The sequence below is a fragment of the Somniosus microcephalus genome, chromosome 14 (assembly GCF_052327205.1).
Source record: "Somniosus microcephalus isolate GS21.2 chromosome 14, FLI_Smic_1.0, whole genome shotgun sequence".
Classification (NCBI taxonomy): Eukaryota; Metazoa; Chordata; class Chondrichthyes; order Squaliformes; family Somniosidae; genus Somniosus; species Somniosus microcephalus.
Genome location: NC_141000.1, coordinates 124,433,983 through 124,452,152, shown reverse-complemented (window position 1 = coordinate 124,452,152; position 18,170 = coordinate 124,433,983). Strand labels below are relative to the sequence as shown.

The following is an 18,170-nucleotide window of genomic DNA, read 5'->3' as shown; positions in this document are numbered from 1 at the left end:
TCCATTTCCAATTTCAGAAATGAGTGATTCCCAGGCTAGGTGGCTTACACAGTGTTTTAACATTAGAGACAGGAATGCAGCAATTAGTTTACAAGGTAACTTTCATATAACAAAAGAAATAAGAGAATCCATTGTGACTCTGATTAGAGCCCAAGGGGTTAATTTATCAAATCATAATTTTCCTTCTGTCACTGCGGGGAAATATTAACTTAAAATTAAGAAACTTAAATGTAATAATGTCCAATATCTTTAAATTTCATTCAGTAATACTAAAGTTGTTGCTCGGCGAACTTAAACAGCTGTCAGTGGAAAGGGTTAACTCCTTGGCAGGTTTTTAGAAGGTGGAGCGAAACATTGTCAGGCACATGCAATTGCGTCACTTCACATAAATTTAAAAAGCTTTCCCGATCGAAAAGACAGTTGTGTTTTCACACTTTACCTAAACACGAACTGAACAGATAAAACAAAACAAAATAGCATATGCTTGCAGAAAACAGTAAATTATGTCATATTTCTTATTGCATCACTCTTCAGATGGCTTTCCAAAATACTGTAAAAACATTGAATATAACTGGAGAAAAATTAGTTTTTCACATTTAAACAAATCAAATCAAAATGCTTTGGAAAATTTCAGCATAGCAACTGCGACTCCAAAGTTAAATCTCAGACTGAAACTATGGCCTAGAAATTCAGTGGCCTGCGCCACCAGTTTGCGCCCAAAGAGGGCTTTTCCGCCACTGTGCAAACCTACCACGATATTTAGCGGGGCGCTAATGGCGGCGTTAGCCAGTAGCGCAGTGCCGCCACCGATGACATCATCGGTGTGCACAGCGCCCCGCTATCGCCCCGCTGGCCATATTTGGTCGCTGCCACCTCCCCTGCGCCGGCCGCAAACAGCGACCGGTACACGGGGCCTACCTGTGCCGGTAGTGGGGCGAGTTAAGGTGGAGGTGCGGCCAGCCGCTTTTTCGGTGGCCGCCTGCCCGCACCTCCGTCCCCGGCCTCCTACACCACCCCCCCCCCCGCGGCATTGCCGGCTGTTTCCAGAGAGCCCGGCACTTCTCCTTGGTGCCGGGCTCATTTGCCGGCACTCGCGAGCGGGGATCGCGCTGTTGCAGGCACCTCCCCCTTAAGAGTGAGAGGAAGGCCTGCAGTACCGCAGGCTGCCGTGCCGCAGCGGGTGGCGCTGCGGCACTTTGCACGCCGATATTCAGTTTCAGCGCCCCAAGCGGGGCGCCGAAACCCTTGTTTAGCGGCCGGCTTCCACTTGGGGCGCTGAAACTGAATATCCCGCTGGTGCAAGTGGCTCCGCGCGCAGCAGTAATTCCGGCGCCCAGGCGAGCTGGGCGCCCCTAACTGAATTTCTAGGCCTTAATCTTTTGTTTAACAAACTTTTTGTTGTTCTTCTCAGTTTTTACACACCAGCTTAACTTAAATTATAGTTCAAATTCTTAAAACTTCCAAAATCCAAGACAAGACAAAAGTTTTAAACACTTTTAACACAGAGAAGTGAGTGGAGCTAAAACACACACAACAGAATCTTTCTTTTAAAGATAGACTTTTCAGACAAAAGAAATACTGTAACTTCTTAAACATTCATAGTCAGGAAAACATTCACACTTTAACACACATTTTCATACAAACTGAAAGTCCAGCATTTTTTAAGGTTCCTTTCACTCAGCAAATCTTGTGTTTTATTTGTCTCGGCACAGATGTTAATAACTTCCATGTCGGTAAAAGTTTAGGTTCCTCTCTTTTTTTCCTCTTAAATTGGTGTCTCAGCAGCTTTTCCTGGCTTTCCAAATCCCTGTCTTTTCCCTTCCTTTGCTGAGTTTTCAAATTGGTTGGCCTGCAAATTAGATCTTTTCCATTCTTTATCGCTCCCTCTCTCTCTTGCACTTTATGCTTAACCACCTGGCTATGTTTCTCTCTTAACCTGTTGTGTTTTTTCTGAGAATAAAGTTTATCAATTTTTCAAAGGGGACTCAGTCTCCTTTGATTAAACGTTCCGTCAATAATACCTGCAATTCCTCCGCACAGGCGCCTCTGTCTAATTCACTCTTATATGCAGTAACACAACTTTTACTAGCCATTTGGTGATTTTCTTAGCAGACCTCTAACATCAATAACTATCGGCACACAATTCACGGGCTCTCCCCACTCCCCATGGGGTTTATCCCTCCTCAAGAGCAGCAGCTGATCAGGAAGCTACTTTCGAGGGCTGATCTATTACACAATACTAGCCACTTTACCTTGTCCCATCTGGGGTAACAATTTGTAAGATCTTAATGATCTCTGAGTTCTTGGACAAGACACCAATAAGCAGCAGCCAGTATGTTTGAGCAATAGATCAAGATTTATTAAGCATACAGCATAATATACTTAATATTAGGCGATAGTTTTAACGAGTAGCTCGCAGCCCTTGGCCTCTGGAACCTCTCGGACACAGATGATGTCATCTTAAGTCTGTTCCTTTGTCCTCGCTTTACATCTGTGTAAAGTTGTTCTTTGAGTATCGAGGTTTTAACCCATTTCATATCAACAGTTGGTTTGGCCAGTGTCCATATATGGTCTTTAACAAAATCACCTTTTATAATTGGTTCTAATGGTAAAAATGCCATTGTCACTCAGACTAAGGTAGCATCGTGCCTTTCCAATACTTTTCCACCAACTTTACCATGTTCAGTCTTATCTTGTTTATAGTTTTTCACCCCTTTGGAATTTACTTTATCTCTTTCATTTCTAGCTTCCCTGGTACAAGGCCTTTGTACCAATGGCCCGTATCAGCGCTGTTTCACTAGTCTTGAGGTATCCAAACTATCTCACTTTAATCGACCAGATAAATGCCTTATCTCCATGATCTCTCTCATTTTATGTCCTTATACTAATTATTTTTAAAATATCGTTGCAATTAGTTTTGTAAAGCAAATTCTAAGTTCTATACAGCTTATAACATGTTATTTAATGATTTGACCTTCACTTTCAGTCTGTGGCTATTTGTTATCAAAACTTAGTCAAAACTGCTTTTGACCGTGCAGCTACATTTTGAACAAGTCTTAGCTTTTTAGTTACCCAGGAGTAATTATGGGTAATATTATTTGGTCAATGGTTACACTTGAAGTTATACATATATGATTCTCATCTACTAAATATCTCTAAATATCAATCTTTTGTACAGAGCGTTACCTGGACACTAAGTTCCAGGAGGCAGTCACACCCACTAGAGTAATTATTTCCAATTTGGCCCATTGTCAGGGACAGGAGGGTGTGACTACAAGCGAGGCAGGTATTGGGATCCAGGAGGTAGTGATGGAGGAGCCTCAGCCCTTGGCCTTGTCAAACAGGTACGAGACTCTTGCTCTCTGTGTGGATGAGGGCAGGGACTGCAGGGAGGATGAGCAATCTGACCACAGCACCATGGTACAGGGAGCCATTCAAGTGGGGGGAGTAAAAATAAATGTTGTAGTGATAGGGAACATTATAGTTAGGGGGATAAATACTGTTCTCTGCAGTCCCAAAGGCTGTGTTTCCTGCCCAGTGCCAGGGTTAAGGACATCTCCTCTGGGCTGAAGAGGAACTTGGAGTGGGAGGGGGAGGATCCTGTTGTCATGTTCCACATAGGCACTAATGACATAGGTAGGACAAAGAAAGAGGTTCTGCTGAGAGAGTATGAGCAGCTAGGGGCTAAATTAAAAAACAGAACCACAAAGGTATTGCTTACTGAGCCACGAGCTCTGGATTACTACCTGAGCCACGATCAAATTTGCATAGGATAAATAAGATCAGAGAAATGAACGAGTGGCTCAAAGACTGGTGTGGGAGAAATGGGTTTCGATTTGTGGGGCACTGGCACCGGTACTGGGATAAGAGGGAGCTGTTCCGTTTGAACGGGCTTCACTTGAACCATGCTGGGGCTAGTGTCCTGGCGAATCGAATAACTAGGGCTGTAGAGAGGGCATTAAACTAAATAGTGTTGGGGAGGATCCAGGTGAGCGGGAATTTAAAAAGTCAATGAGAAATGAGAAAACAATAGAGCAGGATAGAGATGGGGGAAATAATAACCAGTGTGACAGGAAGGGACAGAGGCCTAGAAATTCAGTTGTTTGCGCCAGCTGCTAGCGCCTTAAGCGGGTGATAAGTGGGGCACGAAGCGGCTAGCGCCCGGGTGCAGCGCGATCTGCGCCTCTCACGAAATTGAGTGAAAATTTAGCGGCGGCACAAAACTGTAGCGCCCGCTCAGCTGCGCGCGCAGATCCTGACGTCATTTCATGGTGCAACGCCCTTGGTGCGCCCCGAACCAGAACTTCAGTCGCACCTCCCTTCTGTGCACCTAGCGCCCCCAGTGTCTGGTTGAGTGGAATGGTTCCCAGTCGCTGCGGGGCGCGGGGTCACTATTTAAAGGGGACTCTTTCTCCAGTCTTTGTGGCAGCCATTTTGTTCCACTCCTTCTGTGTGAGAGAGAGAGATTTGCAGAGAGACAAAGGGAGAGAGCTTTCTGCTTTGACTCAGCGCTCGCACAGGTACTTCTGGCTTCAGGCCAGAGCTTTGCAGTTTGATTTAACTTTCAGTGCCATAGTCTTGAGTCGCCACATATAATGGGGGCTGCAATGGGTGGAAACGTTGGGTTTCTGTATTGCATTCAAAGGGCTCAGAGACGTGGAGAGAGAGTGCCAGTCATGGCCAGATGGAGAAGGGCCAACAGGCATTGGCACAGGAGGTCTTACCCACCCAGGGTATACCACCAGCAGTTCTCATATCTGAGCATGTCTGAGGAGCAGTGTGTTCGGAGGTTGCGATTCAGAAGGGAGGTGGTCACAGAGATCTGCCACCTGCTTCAGAGAGATCTGCAGCCACAGCTGAGGAGCAGGACATCTCTGTCGGTGGCAGTGAAGGTGACGGTGGCTCTCAACTTCTATGCCACCGGCTCCTTCCAATCCGCTACTGGGGACAATGCCAATTGTTAGGGTGAAAATTATATAGCTTAAAGCAGCAACATAAAGAGTTAAAGAATGTATTGTAAGAAGTGAACTTGTAAATAAGAATCAATGGCACAAGACAAAACAAACTCAGCTTAAGATGGGGCAGGAATTAACTGTTTGTGTCTGCTCCCATTAAAACCATTGTGCTTGACATTATTGTAGAACAGTTATTGAATGTGGGAAACACTAAATATTTCACAATTATTCAGTGGTGTAGCCTTCTGCAAACTATTTGCTGGAAGCCCTTTGGATGTATTAATGTAATTCTACTATTCTATAATGCAAAGTAAATGAATCAAAATTGTGTGTATTGATGAGTTACAGTAATTGGTAGCTGCAAAACTGCCCATTTTGTAATTAACTATTAAAAACCGCCCAAGTTCTAGAAGATTCCATATCATTCCTGTGAGGACAGGGGAGTTGTTGCTGGGGGAGTGTGATTGGTTGAAGGCACCTGTGTGTAATATTTTGCTATAATGTATAAAAGAAGTTTCAATACCTTGTTGCTGGGGGAACGTAATTGGATGAGGACAAGAGAATTGTTGCTGGGGGAACATAATTGGATGAACACATTTGTGTAAAGTTTCAATACCTTGTTGCTGGGGGAACGTGATTGGAGGAGGACAAGAGAATTGTTGCTGGGGGAACATAATTGGGTGAACACATTTGTGTGTAGTGTTTTGCCTGTATAAAAGAAGTTCGATATCACTGTAATGGTGACAAGGTGATCACTAGACTGCGGGGTCTATGGCTCTTCTCCCAGAACGTTCTGTTAATAAACTGTGTACTTTTACTTTAAGACAGACTCGAGTGAATCTATTTTTCATGAATAAATTGGCGTAGTCGGCAGGATGCTCCCTAACTGAAAGACCGCCCGCACCAGTGAACCCGGACGAGAAGTCAAATTTTGACCATCCAGAAATTGAGTCATCTGGGGAGGTGGAGGAACAGTGCCGTAGCATCACGAATCAAGTAAAAGTCTGCAAAAGGTAGGAGAACACAGTTGTATGGTGTGAATTGCAAGAAATAGGGAACACTGTGTTGCGATAAATGTCGTGAAGGAATGAATGGTACTTGACTGATCGACATGGACAAGGAGGATACCTGTCTCATCGATCCTAGTTTGAGCCGGAATTAAGAGGGCAATTGGGCCCCACGTGATGACCAGGATTAAGTAGGCTGAGAGACTCAAAGGTATCCTAGGATCATGAGGTCGAGGACTATATATGTGTCTGACTGTGTGAGAAGGAAGAGAACATAGGAGAAAGGGTAAGAGTAGGTCCGAATTGAGATACAAACGCCAAAATTGTCTAACCAGAAATTATTTCAGGAGTCGCAGACCAGCCCGAATAGAGGAACTCAGCCGAAGGTAAGTCTGAAGTTGGACTAGTTATGGCATCGGGGAAAGAAATAGAGTGGGGACCCCCTGGGTCTCTCTCGAGGTTCTATGCAGATGACCGGAAGGGTATGGTAGACAAGATGCGGAAGGATGGGTGGGACCCGTTTCAGATGCCAGCCGCTCAGATGGAGTGGTGGGATAAACAGAACCAAAAAAGAGGCAAAAAGTGGGAGTCATTTTGGTAAATCAATTGGTACCAATGACACAAAAGAATAACGAATTGCACTGTAGACTGATGAGGCATAGAGAAAGGATAGAAGTATTGGAACAGAAAAATGAGTTCCTGAAAAATGGAACACAATGGAAAGATAGATATAGGATGGACAGGTCAGAACTTTGGAATGAAATAAATGTGGGACTATGCGCCGCAGGAAGGGGGGTTGAGGAAAGGCCCCCACCTTACAACAAGGCGGAAGCCACTGCACCACTAGAGGACTCAGAAAGTGAGGACAACATTAAGACCATCAAGGCAGCATTACTTAGATGCACACAGAATGCCCAAAACCCTTTGATGTACAAGGCTTTCACGCCTGCTGAGAAACAGATGATTAATCAAGATTTAGGGGAGATGAGGGCGACGACCTGGAATGTCCAGTTCTGGCAGAAACTACAGGAACTCTATGAGATCCATGACATGCATGAGAGAGATATACATCAGTTGGTATGGGCTAAATGCCCCAGAGATAAGTGGAAACAAGTAGCTGACTTATATAAAAGTGGGGATTGGATACCCCAAATTAACGAAACCGAAGCCAATCGAAACACAGCTAGGAATAACTTTAAGAATGCGGTACAACTTGTAATGGGGGCAGCAACAGCCAACTGGGAATTGATCATGCAAATAAGGCAAAAGAAAGGTGAGAACGCAAACACCTATGGAGAATGGCTGTGGTATCAGTATCAAGAGTCATCAGGACAAGATAATCCCCTGCGGGATGATGCCGTGCTTATAAAAATGTTTAAAGACGGGTTATCCGCAGAACATCAGAAAATATTGAAAATGGGTGTGGTGGTGGCCGACACATACGACACAGCCATAAGATGGGCTTGCCAGATAGATGGGAAGGATGACCAGCCGCATGAAAGACAGATAAAACAGGAACGGGTAGGCGCTGCTGGCACCCAGTCAGGACAGGCACCACAAAGGAAGAAAGGGGTCTGTTTTAACTGCGGGAAAATGGGACATATAGCTAAAGAATGTAGGGGCCCAAAACAGAACCTCTTCAGTTGTAATAACTGTGAAAAATTGGGCCAGACCACTAACCATTGTTGGACAAAACGGGAGACCCAAGTGAACACAACTACCCCAAGTATCCCAGGGGATTACCAACAGTTGCTCGACTTCCTAAAAGCACAGGGAACCAAATGACAGGCAGCGGCCCCCGTTAGGAGGGAGGCAGATGAGAACCGGGTCTATGTACCAGCATTGTTAGGGGGCCAACAGTGTGATATGTTAATAGATACCGGAGCGACAGTGTCTCTCACGAATCTACCATTACCCGTCACTAAACACAAAATGTATATAATAGGTCTGGGAGGAACCAAGATCCCAGCATATCGAAGTGAAGTGCAAACATTGGAAATAGCCGGGAAGTTACTACCGGCACAATTTTATGTATGCCCCAATAACGAAGGAACAATAATGGGCATTGATTTACTAAGAGAGTTTAACTTACTAGTGGATCCCGGACAGAGTAAGATAATTTGGCCTCTGCCGGATGGGAATAAGGCAAAAGCAACCAAACCCTTGTCCCATTTGGCAAAGGCAGGGAGTGCCGGGGTATTGACCCAAGATTGGAACCAGGTGAAACAGCCATATAAGGTAATATGTGAAGCAGTAAAGGCAGTATGGGCAGAATCAAAACAAGACATGGGTTTGGCAAAAACGCCCCCTATAGTAGTACCTGGCCCAAGTCACAAACCACATAAACAGTATCCAATTAAGTCAGAGGCTCAGACCGCAATAGTTAAGATAGTACGTGATCTGGAAGAAAAAGGAATAGTTAGGGTTACAGAAAGTACTACTAATTCCCCAGTGTGGCCCATCACGAAACCGGATGGGTCATTTAGATTAACTATTGACTACACGGAACTAAATAAGGTAACCCCAAAACTGCACCCAATAGTGGCTAGTCCCACCACGATTCTCAACGGACTGAGCCCAGAACATAAGGTATTTACAGTTCTGGACATAGCAAACGGTTTCTGGTCCTTACCATTGGACCCAGAATCGCAGGACAAATTTGCTTTTACAATCGGGGATAAACAGTATACTTGGACCCGATTGCCTCAGGGGTTCCACAACAGTCCGGCAATATTTCACCGGGTGATGAGTTCTTTATTAGAGCCGATCGACCTCACCCCGTACCAGAGCACGGTACTCCAATACGTGGACGATCTGTTGATAGCGTCAGAGGACGAAGAGGGTCATGCCGCAGCCCTGATCATAATTTTACAGGCACTAGCGGAAGGTGGTTTTAAGGCAAACCCAAAGAAAGCACAGATTGCACAGAGCACAGTAGCATATTTGGGGCAACAGCTGTCCCAAGGGGACAGATCTATGCCCGAAGACCGTAAAAAAACCATACAGGACATGCCAAGGAGGAGGAGTCAGGAAGGTCTTGGGGTTGTTTAATTACAGCAGGAACTTCATCCCAAAATTTGCAGCAATAGCAGAGCCAATTCAGAGACTGGTAAAAGGAGGGAACCCCGGTAATGCCGGGATTGACTGGGGACCTGAGCAGGAGAGCGCATATGGGGATTTGAAACAAGCCTTAATGGCGGCCCCCGGGCTGGGATTACCCGATATGGAGAAACCCTTCCATCTCCACTGTGAGAATGAGGGAAGATTCTACGCAGCAGTGGTGACGCAGCAACATGGGGACAGAAGACGCCTAGTAGCGTATTATTCTACGCAACAGTCACCAGTTGTGGCAGGACTAGCACGGTGTGTGGCGGCACTGGATTGTGTGGCCTGGGCAGTAAAAGTGAGTGAACCAACTGTGATGACCAGGGATATTATTTTACACACTAAGCACACTTTGGTAGAAATGTTAAACAATAACAAATTACGGTCAGTGTCCAACATTCGCAGAGCGCGTTGGGAGGCGGTCCTGATTCCCCGAGACAAGTCAGTTTTGATTGTCCGCAATACAGGGGAAAACCCGGCGGAAGGTATGTTGGGGGCAGGCGGCCCCCATAGATGCACTGACGTAGACGTGCAAGTAGGGGAAGGAAAAATACGAGATGAACCGTTGGAAGGAGCACAAGTCACCTTGTATGTTGATGGGTCTAGAAAGTACATTGAGGGTGTAATGATATCAGCAAATAGTGACCTATTCGTATGTCAAGGGAAGGACTATCTTGTAGTCACAGACTATTACTCCCTGTATCCAGAGGTTTGTAGACTGTACACCACCACTGCAGGTGCTGTGATAAGATGTATGAAAGCCATATTCTCCAGACATGGCGTGGCAAGCGAGGTCTTCACAGACAACGGACCCCAGTTTTACAATGCAAGTTTCCGACACTTTGCCAAAGAGTGGGACTTTGTCCACACAACGTCAAGTCCTCATTTTCCACAGTCCAATGGTCTAGTGGAAAAATCGGTCCAGACAGTGAAAAGACTGATGTACAAGGCAAAAGACAGTGGAACTGACTTCTACCAAAGCATGCTTGTACACCGCACAACGCCGCTCGAGTGTGGTATGTCACCAGCCCAACTCCTTATGGGACGTCGGCTAAGGTCAAACCTACCCATCCCGGAGAACCTCCTAAAAACAAAAGAGGGGGAGAAAGTGAGGAAGTTCAAAGAACAACAGAAAGAAAAGCAAAAGTACCACTATGATAGAGGAACACAAAACCTACCTGAACTCCACATTGGTGACCAAGTAAGGTTCAAAGACAAAACAAACATATGGACTCAGAAGGGAACTGTCCTGAGTGAAGTTCAACCAAGATCATACACCATTCAGACAGATGAGGGTGCTGTTCTGAAAAGAAATCATCGCGATCTTCTCATGGGACCAGCCACAGCAAGTCAAAAGACTGATACTGTTGAACAACCTGATCACACAGCAGGTCAAAAGACTGATACTGTTGAACAACCTGATCACACAGCTGAGAACACATCATCTGAGGCAACAACTCAGATTCAAGGACAATCAATCAGAAAATCCTCAAGACGCGTGAAGCCTCCTGAGAGACTCATTGATCAAATTTAAGGACTATTGTTATAGAAGGAAGTAATGTTATCTTATTCTTTCTTCAAGTTCTAGTGTATTTACATATTTCATGTGAACACACAAAGCAAGGTTAAAAAACCTTGATCGTGATAATGATAATGTAAGTTCATTAAGTGTTACAGGTAAAATGCAGATTAATACAAAGAAAACATGTTGTTAGATAAAAGTAAAATACTTTTGTTTTAAGAAAGGGAGATGTAATGATATCAGCAAATAGTGATGGTATTTGCCTGTTTGATTATGATGCCTTACCAGCATGTTTGCCTGATTGATTACTTATGCCTGACCAGCAGAGGGCATGTGAGAGACAAGCAGTTTAGTTTTACTTTCGGTTTTTAGAGGGATCTCTAGCATGGTGTCTCCTGTAATGCTGTTTAACTGAGTTGAACAGACTTTAGATTAAAAGACATTCTCTTTCATAAATGTCTCGTCATTGAACCCACAAAGAAATCAATACAGAGGGGACCCCATGTACAGGATGGGCGGTGGTCAATGGGCAGTTGAAAACCGAGGCGTCAGGATGACTCGATGGTGGGTTATCGGCGCAGGTAGCGGAGATAGTAGCTTTAACAAAGGCGTTGGAATTGGCAAAGGGGAAAACAGCCAATATATATACAGATAGTAGATACGCCTTCGGAGTAGTACACGATTATATGACTGCTTGGGGGAGAAGGGGGTTTCTGACAGCTGGGGGGGATTCCATCAAACATGAGGAATGGATAAAGGCTCTCTTGGAAGCCACAGAGGCTCCCTTACAAGCAGCCATGGTAAAAATAAAGGCACACCAGAAGGTGGAAAGCCCAGAGCAAAAAGGGAATCAGGCTGCAGATTTAGCTGCAAGACAAGCCCTTGAACAAGAACTAGTTGAGGAGAGAGTGTCAAGCGTCCAGGTAGAACACATAGACATCAGTGAGTTGCACAAAGATGTCTCTGAAGGAGAAAGACAAGAGTGGCATCGCGCAGGGGGCAGGCCAGATTCCGGGGGAATCTGGCGAAAGGATGGAAAGGTGGTGGCTCCGACATGTATCCGACAGATACTCCTGGAATTGCACCACGGGGATACCCACACAGGAAGGGGAGCAATGATTGAGTTATTAAGTAAAGAATGGTGGTGGCCGGGTTTGGGAAAGGACGCTGCAAAGTACTGTCAATGGTGCCTGAGGTGTGCACAGTATAACTCAGGGCGACTGATAAAGATACGATTAGCCCACCAACCCCGACCACGGGGGCCATGGGAAAATATACAGATAGACTTCACGGGTCCACTTCCCACTTCCAGGGGATGAAAATATTGTTTGGTAATCGTAGATCAATTCACCAGATGGGTTGAGGCGTTTGCGACTCGGGATTGTACAGCCACCACTGTAGTTAAAATCATGGCAGAAGAAGTAATTCCCAGATGGGGAGTGCCAGTACAGATCGATTCCGACCAAGGGACACATTTTACAGGAGCTGTAGTGAAAAAGATATGTGAATGGATGGGAATAAAACAAAAATTCCACATCCCTATCATCCCCAAAGTTCCGGGATGGTGGAACGACTGAATCGAACTTTAAAACCAGCCCTAGCCAAGGCCCTAGGAGAAAGGCAACAGCAATGGGTAGATGTGTTGCCAGCCGTATTAATGAAGTTGCAGGCAATCCCAAATCGAACGACGGGCTTATCCCCATATGAATTAATGACAGGAAGGGCAATGCGGCTTCCCCATGGAATAATAACTGGTGGGGAAGAGGTAGGCCCCCTCAAGGACAAAATCCGTAGATACGTATTGGAATTAAGTGACCAGTTGAAAGAAATGAGGCAACAAACTCGGGATCAGCAGGAGGAAAAGGACAAAGATTTGGAGTTAACTGCGCTCCCGTACATTCCTCCAGCGGGGACTAAGGTAATGGTTAAAAATCTACCTGAGAAACCCGGATTTGCACCACAGTGGTCAGGGCCATAATAGATTCTAATTAGTGGGGATACGTGTGCTTACATTGATATGAAGGGCATGGGACGATGGAAGCACTGGACGCAGTTGAAAGTCTATGACCCTTCATCAGCTTAGCAATGGCTACACCAGAACAGATACCCTTTACAGATAGTGAAGAATATATCAGGCAATACAAAGAATGGGAATGGATGATAGTACGAACATTGGTATGGATAATATGTATTATCGTAATGGGATACACCTTGGGGCGCATCCTGAAGTACGTATGGGAACAATCCCGCCGACCCCAACTAGCCCCAAGGCGGGAGGAAGTCCAAATGGTTATGTTCGAGGACTTAAGCTAATGATGATATTTGATCCTTCCCCACAGGAGAATAGAATCTACAAGCAACAAACAGTTAGGGTTGGCAATATAGCCTTTGGGAAGTTGTTAACATAAAGTGATAAGAATTGTTCGATGTTAATGCAAGCGTAATGCGTGCGTGATTTCCGGTTCTTGTTAAAAATAAAGGGGGACAACTGTTGTAAAAATGGAAAAAGAGATACTGCTGTTATGTGTGTGTGTAGTGGGTGCCTGCCTAATTGTTATGATGAGACAGGTCCCCGGACCAGAGAATGATAACAAGCGACGTAGAGAACTGGAGGTGAATACCTTTTTGTATATGTCCCACAAATATGCTACGGAAAACAATAAGGAAGGAGGTTGTTGGGTATGTACCCAAATCCCTATCCACTCTAAAGGAGGGATTCCTCTTAGACCTGTCCCACTTAATTTGTCAGAAGTAGTAGAGTGGTATATATACCAGAATGGCACACACCAATCCCCCAGGATGATAAGAGTTGCGTCTGTGGTAACAGACGGAAAGAGAGAGGCATCCTCTACTTTGCCATTTTACCCCATATCTGCAGAGCCCTGGGAAGCGGGGGGATATTATATGAATACCTTCAAAGGGTGGTACCAGCCAGGGTACGACCACTCCCAACAGCCTCCCTCCCTCACACTCACCCAAGGCCACAGGTATGGGAAGGCTCCCGGGGACAATATGTTTAGTAAGGAATTTGGCTGGGGGAATATTTGTAGGCACTAGTCGGTGCGCGTATAATTTCACAGTAACTGGTACTGCTGACGGGTTTCCCCTTTATACGTCCTCTCAGTATTATGGTTGTACGCTGGAAGTCCCATACTCCAACCAGACAGGTACTTTCAACTACTCCCTGGTATCTGCAGGGTTTGATGTTGATAAAACCACCCCGTACAATGGGACATACTTTATTTGTGGCCACAAGGCATACCCCTGGTTGCCACGGGGCTGGACAGGATCATGTTACCTGGCATATGTGGTGCCATACATTTATCACTTGCCCTCTCTAGTGAATCATTATCATTATCGATCCAAAAGAGCTATTACTGAAACAGAACGATTCTTCGCTATCCTATTCCCCGGGTATGGAACGGCCAGGGCAATAAAAGAAATCTGGATTGTAGCCTCGATTCTTGAGGAAGTAGCCAATGATGCGGCTGAGTCACTGAGTAAAATTAACACCGAGATGGTGGCAATATGCACAGTTGCCTTACAGAATAGAATGGCTCTAGATTATCTGCTAGCGGAGAAGGGTGGAACATGTGCCCTGATAGGATCTGAGCGTTGCACATACATTCCTGACAGTTCAGAAAATATTACTAATTTGGTCGAACATATTCGGAAGGAGGTGGGAAAACTTAGACAACCACCTGAATCGACTCTGTGGAATTGGACAACCGGGTGGTTGGGATCAATCGGACCCTCATTGTTACATGGATTGATGTTGGTCTTTGTTATAATAATCCTAATGTACTGTGCATTCTTAGCGATAAAATGTTGTTGTGCCCAATTGGCAAAAGATGCTGTACCTGCCACACCAGTCGGACAGGAGTATTGTAACGTTCGAGAGAGAGCTTTGTTTATTTAGGAGTACAAACAGTTAGATGGAAAATGCTTTTGCGCAGGTAACGTTTGTATGAATATTTGTATAAGAAATGTCTTAGAGATAGAGTAGGGTTCAACCAATGGTTATGGCATAAGGCACAAGAAGAAACAGATAAACAGATGAAGAAGGAAACACGAACAAAAGAAAAGGAGAAAATGGATATCAAAGAGAAGGACATGTTTTCGACACATCAGATAAGAATGAAGGATCAAAATGGACAATAGCCAATAATGGCATAAAGGAATCATCAAGAGTGTCATAAACAATTGTGATCGTCGTTGGATTTCGAGGAGCTGCGTGCCGCCATTTTTACCCTGGTACATTGGTTCCCAGGACAAATCAAGTTTTGATCAGGGACCAACAGGAGGGACTGTTAGGGTGAAAATTATATAGCTTAAAGCAGCAACATAAAGAGTTAAAGAATGTATTGTAAGAAGTGAACTTGTAAATAAGAAACAATGGCACAAGACAAAACAAACTCAGCTTAAGACGGGGCAGGAATTAACTGTTTGTGTCTGCTCCCATTAAAACCATTGTGCTTGACATTATTGTTGAACAGTTATTGAATGTGGGAAACACTAAATATTTCACAATTATTCAGTGGTGTAGCCTTCTGCAAACTATTTGCTGGAAGCCCTTTGGATGTATTAATGTAATTCTACTATTCTATAATGCAAAGTAGATGAATCAAAATTGTGTGTATTGATGAGTTACAGTAATTGGTAGCTGCAAAACTGCCCATTTTGTAATTAACTATTAAAAACCGCCCAAAGTTCTAGAAGGTTCCATATCATTCCTGTGAGGACAGGGGAGTTGTTGCTGGGGGAGCGTGATTGGTTGAAGACACCTGTGTGTAATATTTTGCTATAATGTATAAAAGAAGTTTCAATACCTTGTTGCTGGGGGAACGTAATTGGATGAGGACAAGAGAACTGTTACTGGGGGAACATAATTGGCTGAACACATTTGTGTAAAGTTTCAATACCTTGTTGCTGGGGGAACGTGATTGGATGAGGACAAGAGAATTGTTGCTGGGGGCACATAATTGGGTGAACACATTTGTGTGTAGTGTTTTGCCTGTATAAAAGAAGTTCGATATCACTGTAATGGTGAGAAGGTGATCACTAGACCGTGGGGTCTATGGCTCTTCGCCCAGAACGTTCTGTTAATAAACTGTGTACTTTTACTTTAAGACAGACTCGAGTGAATCTATTTTTCACCAACACAAATATCTCCCAGGTCGCGGTACATTGCTGCATCCACCAGGTGACGAATGCCCTCTTCAGAAGGAGATGTCAGTACATCTCCTTCCCCATGACCCTGGACAAACAGCAAGAAGGTGCAATGGGATTTGCAAGAATAGCGGGCTTCCCCATGGTCCAGGGCGCCATTGACTGCACGCATGTGGCTTTGCGGGCACCTCTACAGAATGCCGAGGATTACCGCAATGGAAGGGCTACCATTCGCTCAACGTCCAGTTGGTGTGTGACCACAGGCAGCTCATACTAGCTGTCAATGCCCGCTTTCCAGGCAGCAGCCACGATGCCTACATCCTGAGCCAGACTTCTGTGGCAGACATTTTCGAAGCCCCGGCTCACCCAGGAGGCTGGCTTCTCGGGGACAAGGGCTATCCTTTGTGCACCTGGCTGATGACCCCGCTCCGTGCGCCCAGCCACCTGCAGAAGAACGATACAATGACAGCCATCAAGCTACCAGGAACATCATTGAGCACACAATCGGCGTGCTCAAGCAATGGTTCCGCTGTCTGGACCGTTCCGGAGGAGCCCTACAATACTCGTCTGAGCGAGTCTCCCATTTCGTTGTAGTGTGCTGCATGCTGCACAACCTGGCTATCCTCAGGACTCAGCCACTGCCAGCAGACATTGGAGGACCACTAGAGGAGGAGAAGGAGGAGGAGGAGGAGCACCAAGACGGGAGGGAGGCACAAAGTGCAAGGGCCGTCCGTCGGCGGATTATTGCAACTTGGTTCTAGGCCCCCTCTCAGGGAATGGCTTGTGCCAATGAAAGAACATGAATGGAGCCGCTCCGCAAACCCTCAGCTGGTCAAGGCAACAAATAGTTCAAAGTGCAAACATGGACAATCTGAATAAAGAACATTTTTTATCTTACAAACTCTGTGCCCTTCCCGTATGACAAACAAATTCAGAGAAACGCCCCCAAAAAACAGTCAGACGCATAACTGGCTCTCACAACCTTGAGAAAATGGAAAAAACAGTTAAACAAAAATGACCATGATTCTCGGCCTTCATGTAAAAAACAAACACAACATTCTCGGCCTTCATATAGAAAACAAACACAACATTCTCGGCCTTCATATAAAAAACAAACACAACATTCTCGGCCTTCATATAAAAAACAAACACAACATTCGCGGACTTCATATAAAAAAAACATTTTGCCACACCTTCTACTTTTTCGCCTGCGAGGGTGATCCGCCTCGCTTCCGCGATTGGCCCCTTCCCGAACTACAGCTCCTCCTCAATGGGACCCCAGTGGCTGCAGCAAGGCTGGGGGAAGGCTGCTGAGGGTCAGATGGTGAGACGGCAGATGCCCTTGGGGGACGGCCTGGACCAGCTCTGGGCCTGGAGCGCCCGGCTTCTGACTGCTCCAACTCTGATTGGGCGGCAGCAGTCTGTCCTATGGGTGGTGGCAGCTGCAGTGGAGGAGTGACAGTGTTGGCTGCAGGAATGCTGCCAACCTGACAGAGCACAGGCACTCCCTGGTCGGCCGAGACACTGGCACTCGCACGGGCCAGCACTGACTGCTGGGCTGCTGCGGCGCGGCGAGGGCCCCGTCGATGCCTGGCCGATCCAACGAGGGTGACAACAGTTAGTGCCCATGTGGCCCTGATCTGTGTCTGCACCACACCAGCCAGTGAATGCAAGGCACGACTGAGCACTTGGCTGGAAGCCACCTGTGCTGCCCCGAATTCCTGAACACTCCTTGCCAGTGATTCTATGGAATCAGGCATCCTTGCCACTGCAGCCATGAGCTCAGTGTGCCTGCGCTCAGCCTGGGCACCCATTTCACCAAGGAGCCGCACCTCCTCTGCACTCACTGTAGCAGGACTGGAGGCCGCACTCACCCTCCGGGGAGAAGGCCACCGAGCTTCCCCACCCCTCCCATGTTGCTGCAGCCCGCTGGGCCCCGGAGCTTCACCCTCATCAGACCCTGCCCCCCCTGCTCCCCTCCAGAGAAGACGTGTCCCCATCATGGCCATGGGCTGCGTCGGCTGAGGGTGGCACTGATGGGCCGGCTTCCTCTTCCTCCTCCTCGAATCCTGAATCAGACACAGTGCCAGCTTGAGGGCCCGCCTCCTCACCTGCCGAATCAGCATCTGAAAGCAGGGAGGCACAAGAGTTGCTTTAGAGTGAGGACAGTGCGGCAGCAAGGGAGGCATGAGTGTTGCTATGCACTGCATTGGTACGAGAGTGGCAAAGGATGCTGGTGTGAGGCACAAGTGGAAAGAGAGAGGTCAAAAAGGTGATGACCTTACCATTGCTGTCCAGAATGGGGTCGGCATCTCCAGTGGCGATAGGGCCAATCAGCCAGCCTGCCATGATCTGCTCCACTTGCTGCTCCAGGTCGCTGAGCTCTTTAAGGTCAGGACGGCCTCCCCCGGT

At 46.2% G+C, this 18,170-nt stretch overlaps 1 protein-coding gene across 1 annotated transcript in view; it reads left to right on the top strand.

The window, feature by feature from the left end:
* The first annotated feature begins 8,707 nt into the window (after nucleotides 1–8,707).
* The window catches only part of LOC147107900 (lysozyme C-1-like), a 47,483-nt gene continuing 38,020 nt past the window's right edge, over nucleotides 8,708–18,170 (top strand). Inside the window, exon 1 of the mRNA XM_086006086.1 lies at nucleotides 8,708–8,951. Coding sequence (XP_085862212.1) covers nucleotides 8,708–8,951 — 244 coding nt within the window. The remainder of the gene's footprint in view (nucleotides 8,952–18,170) is intronic.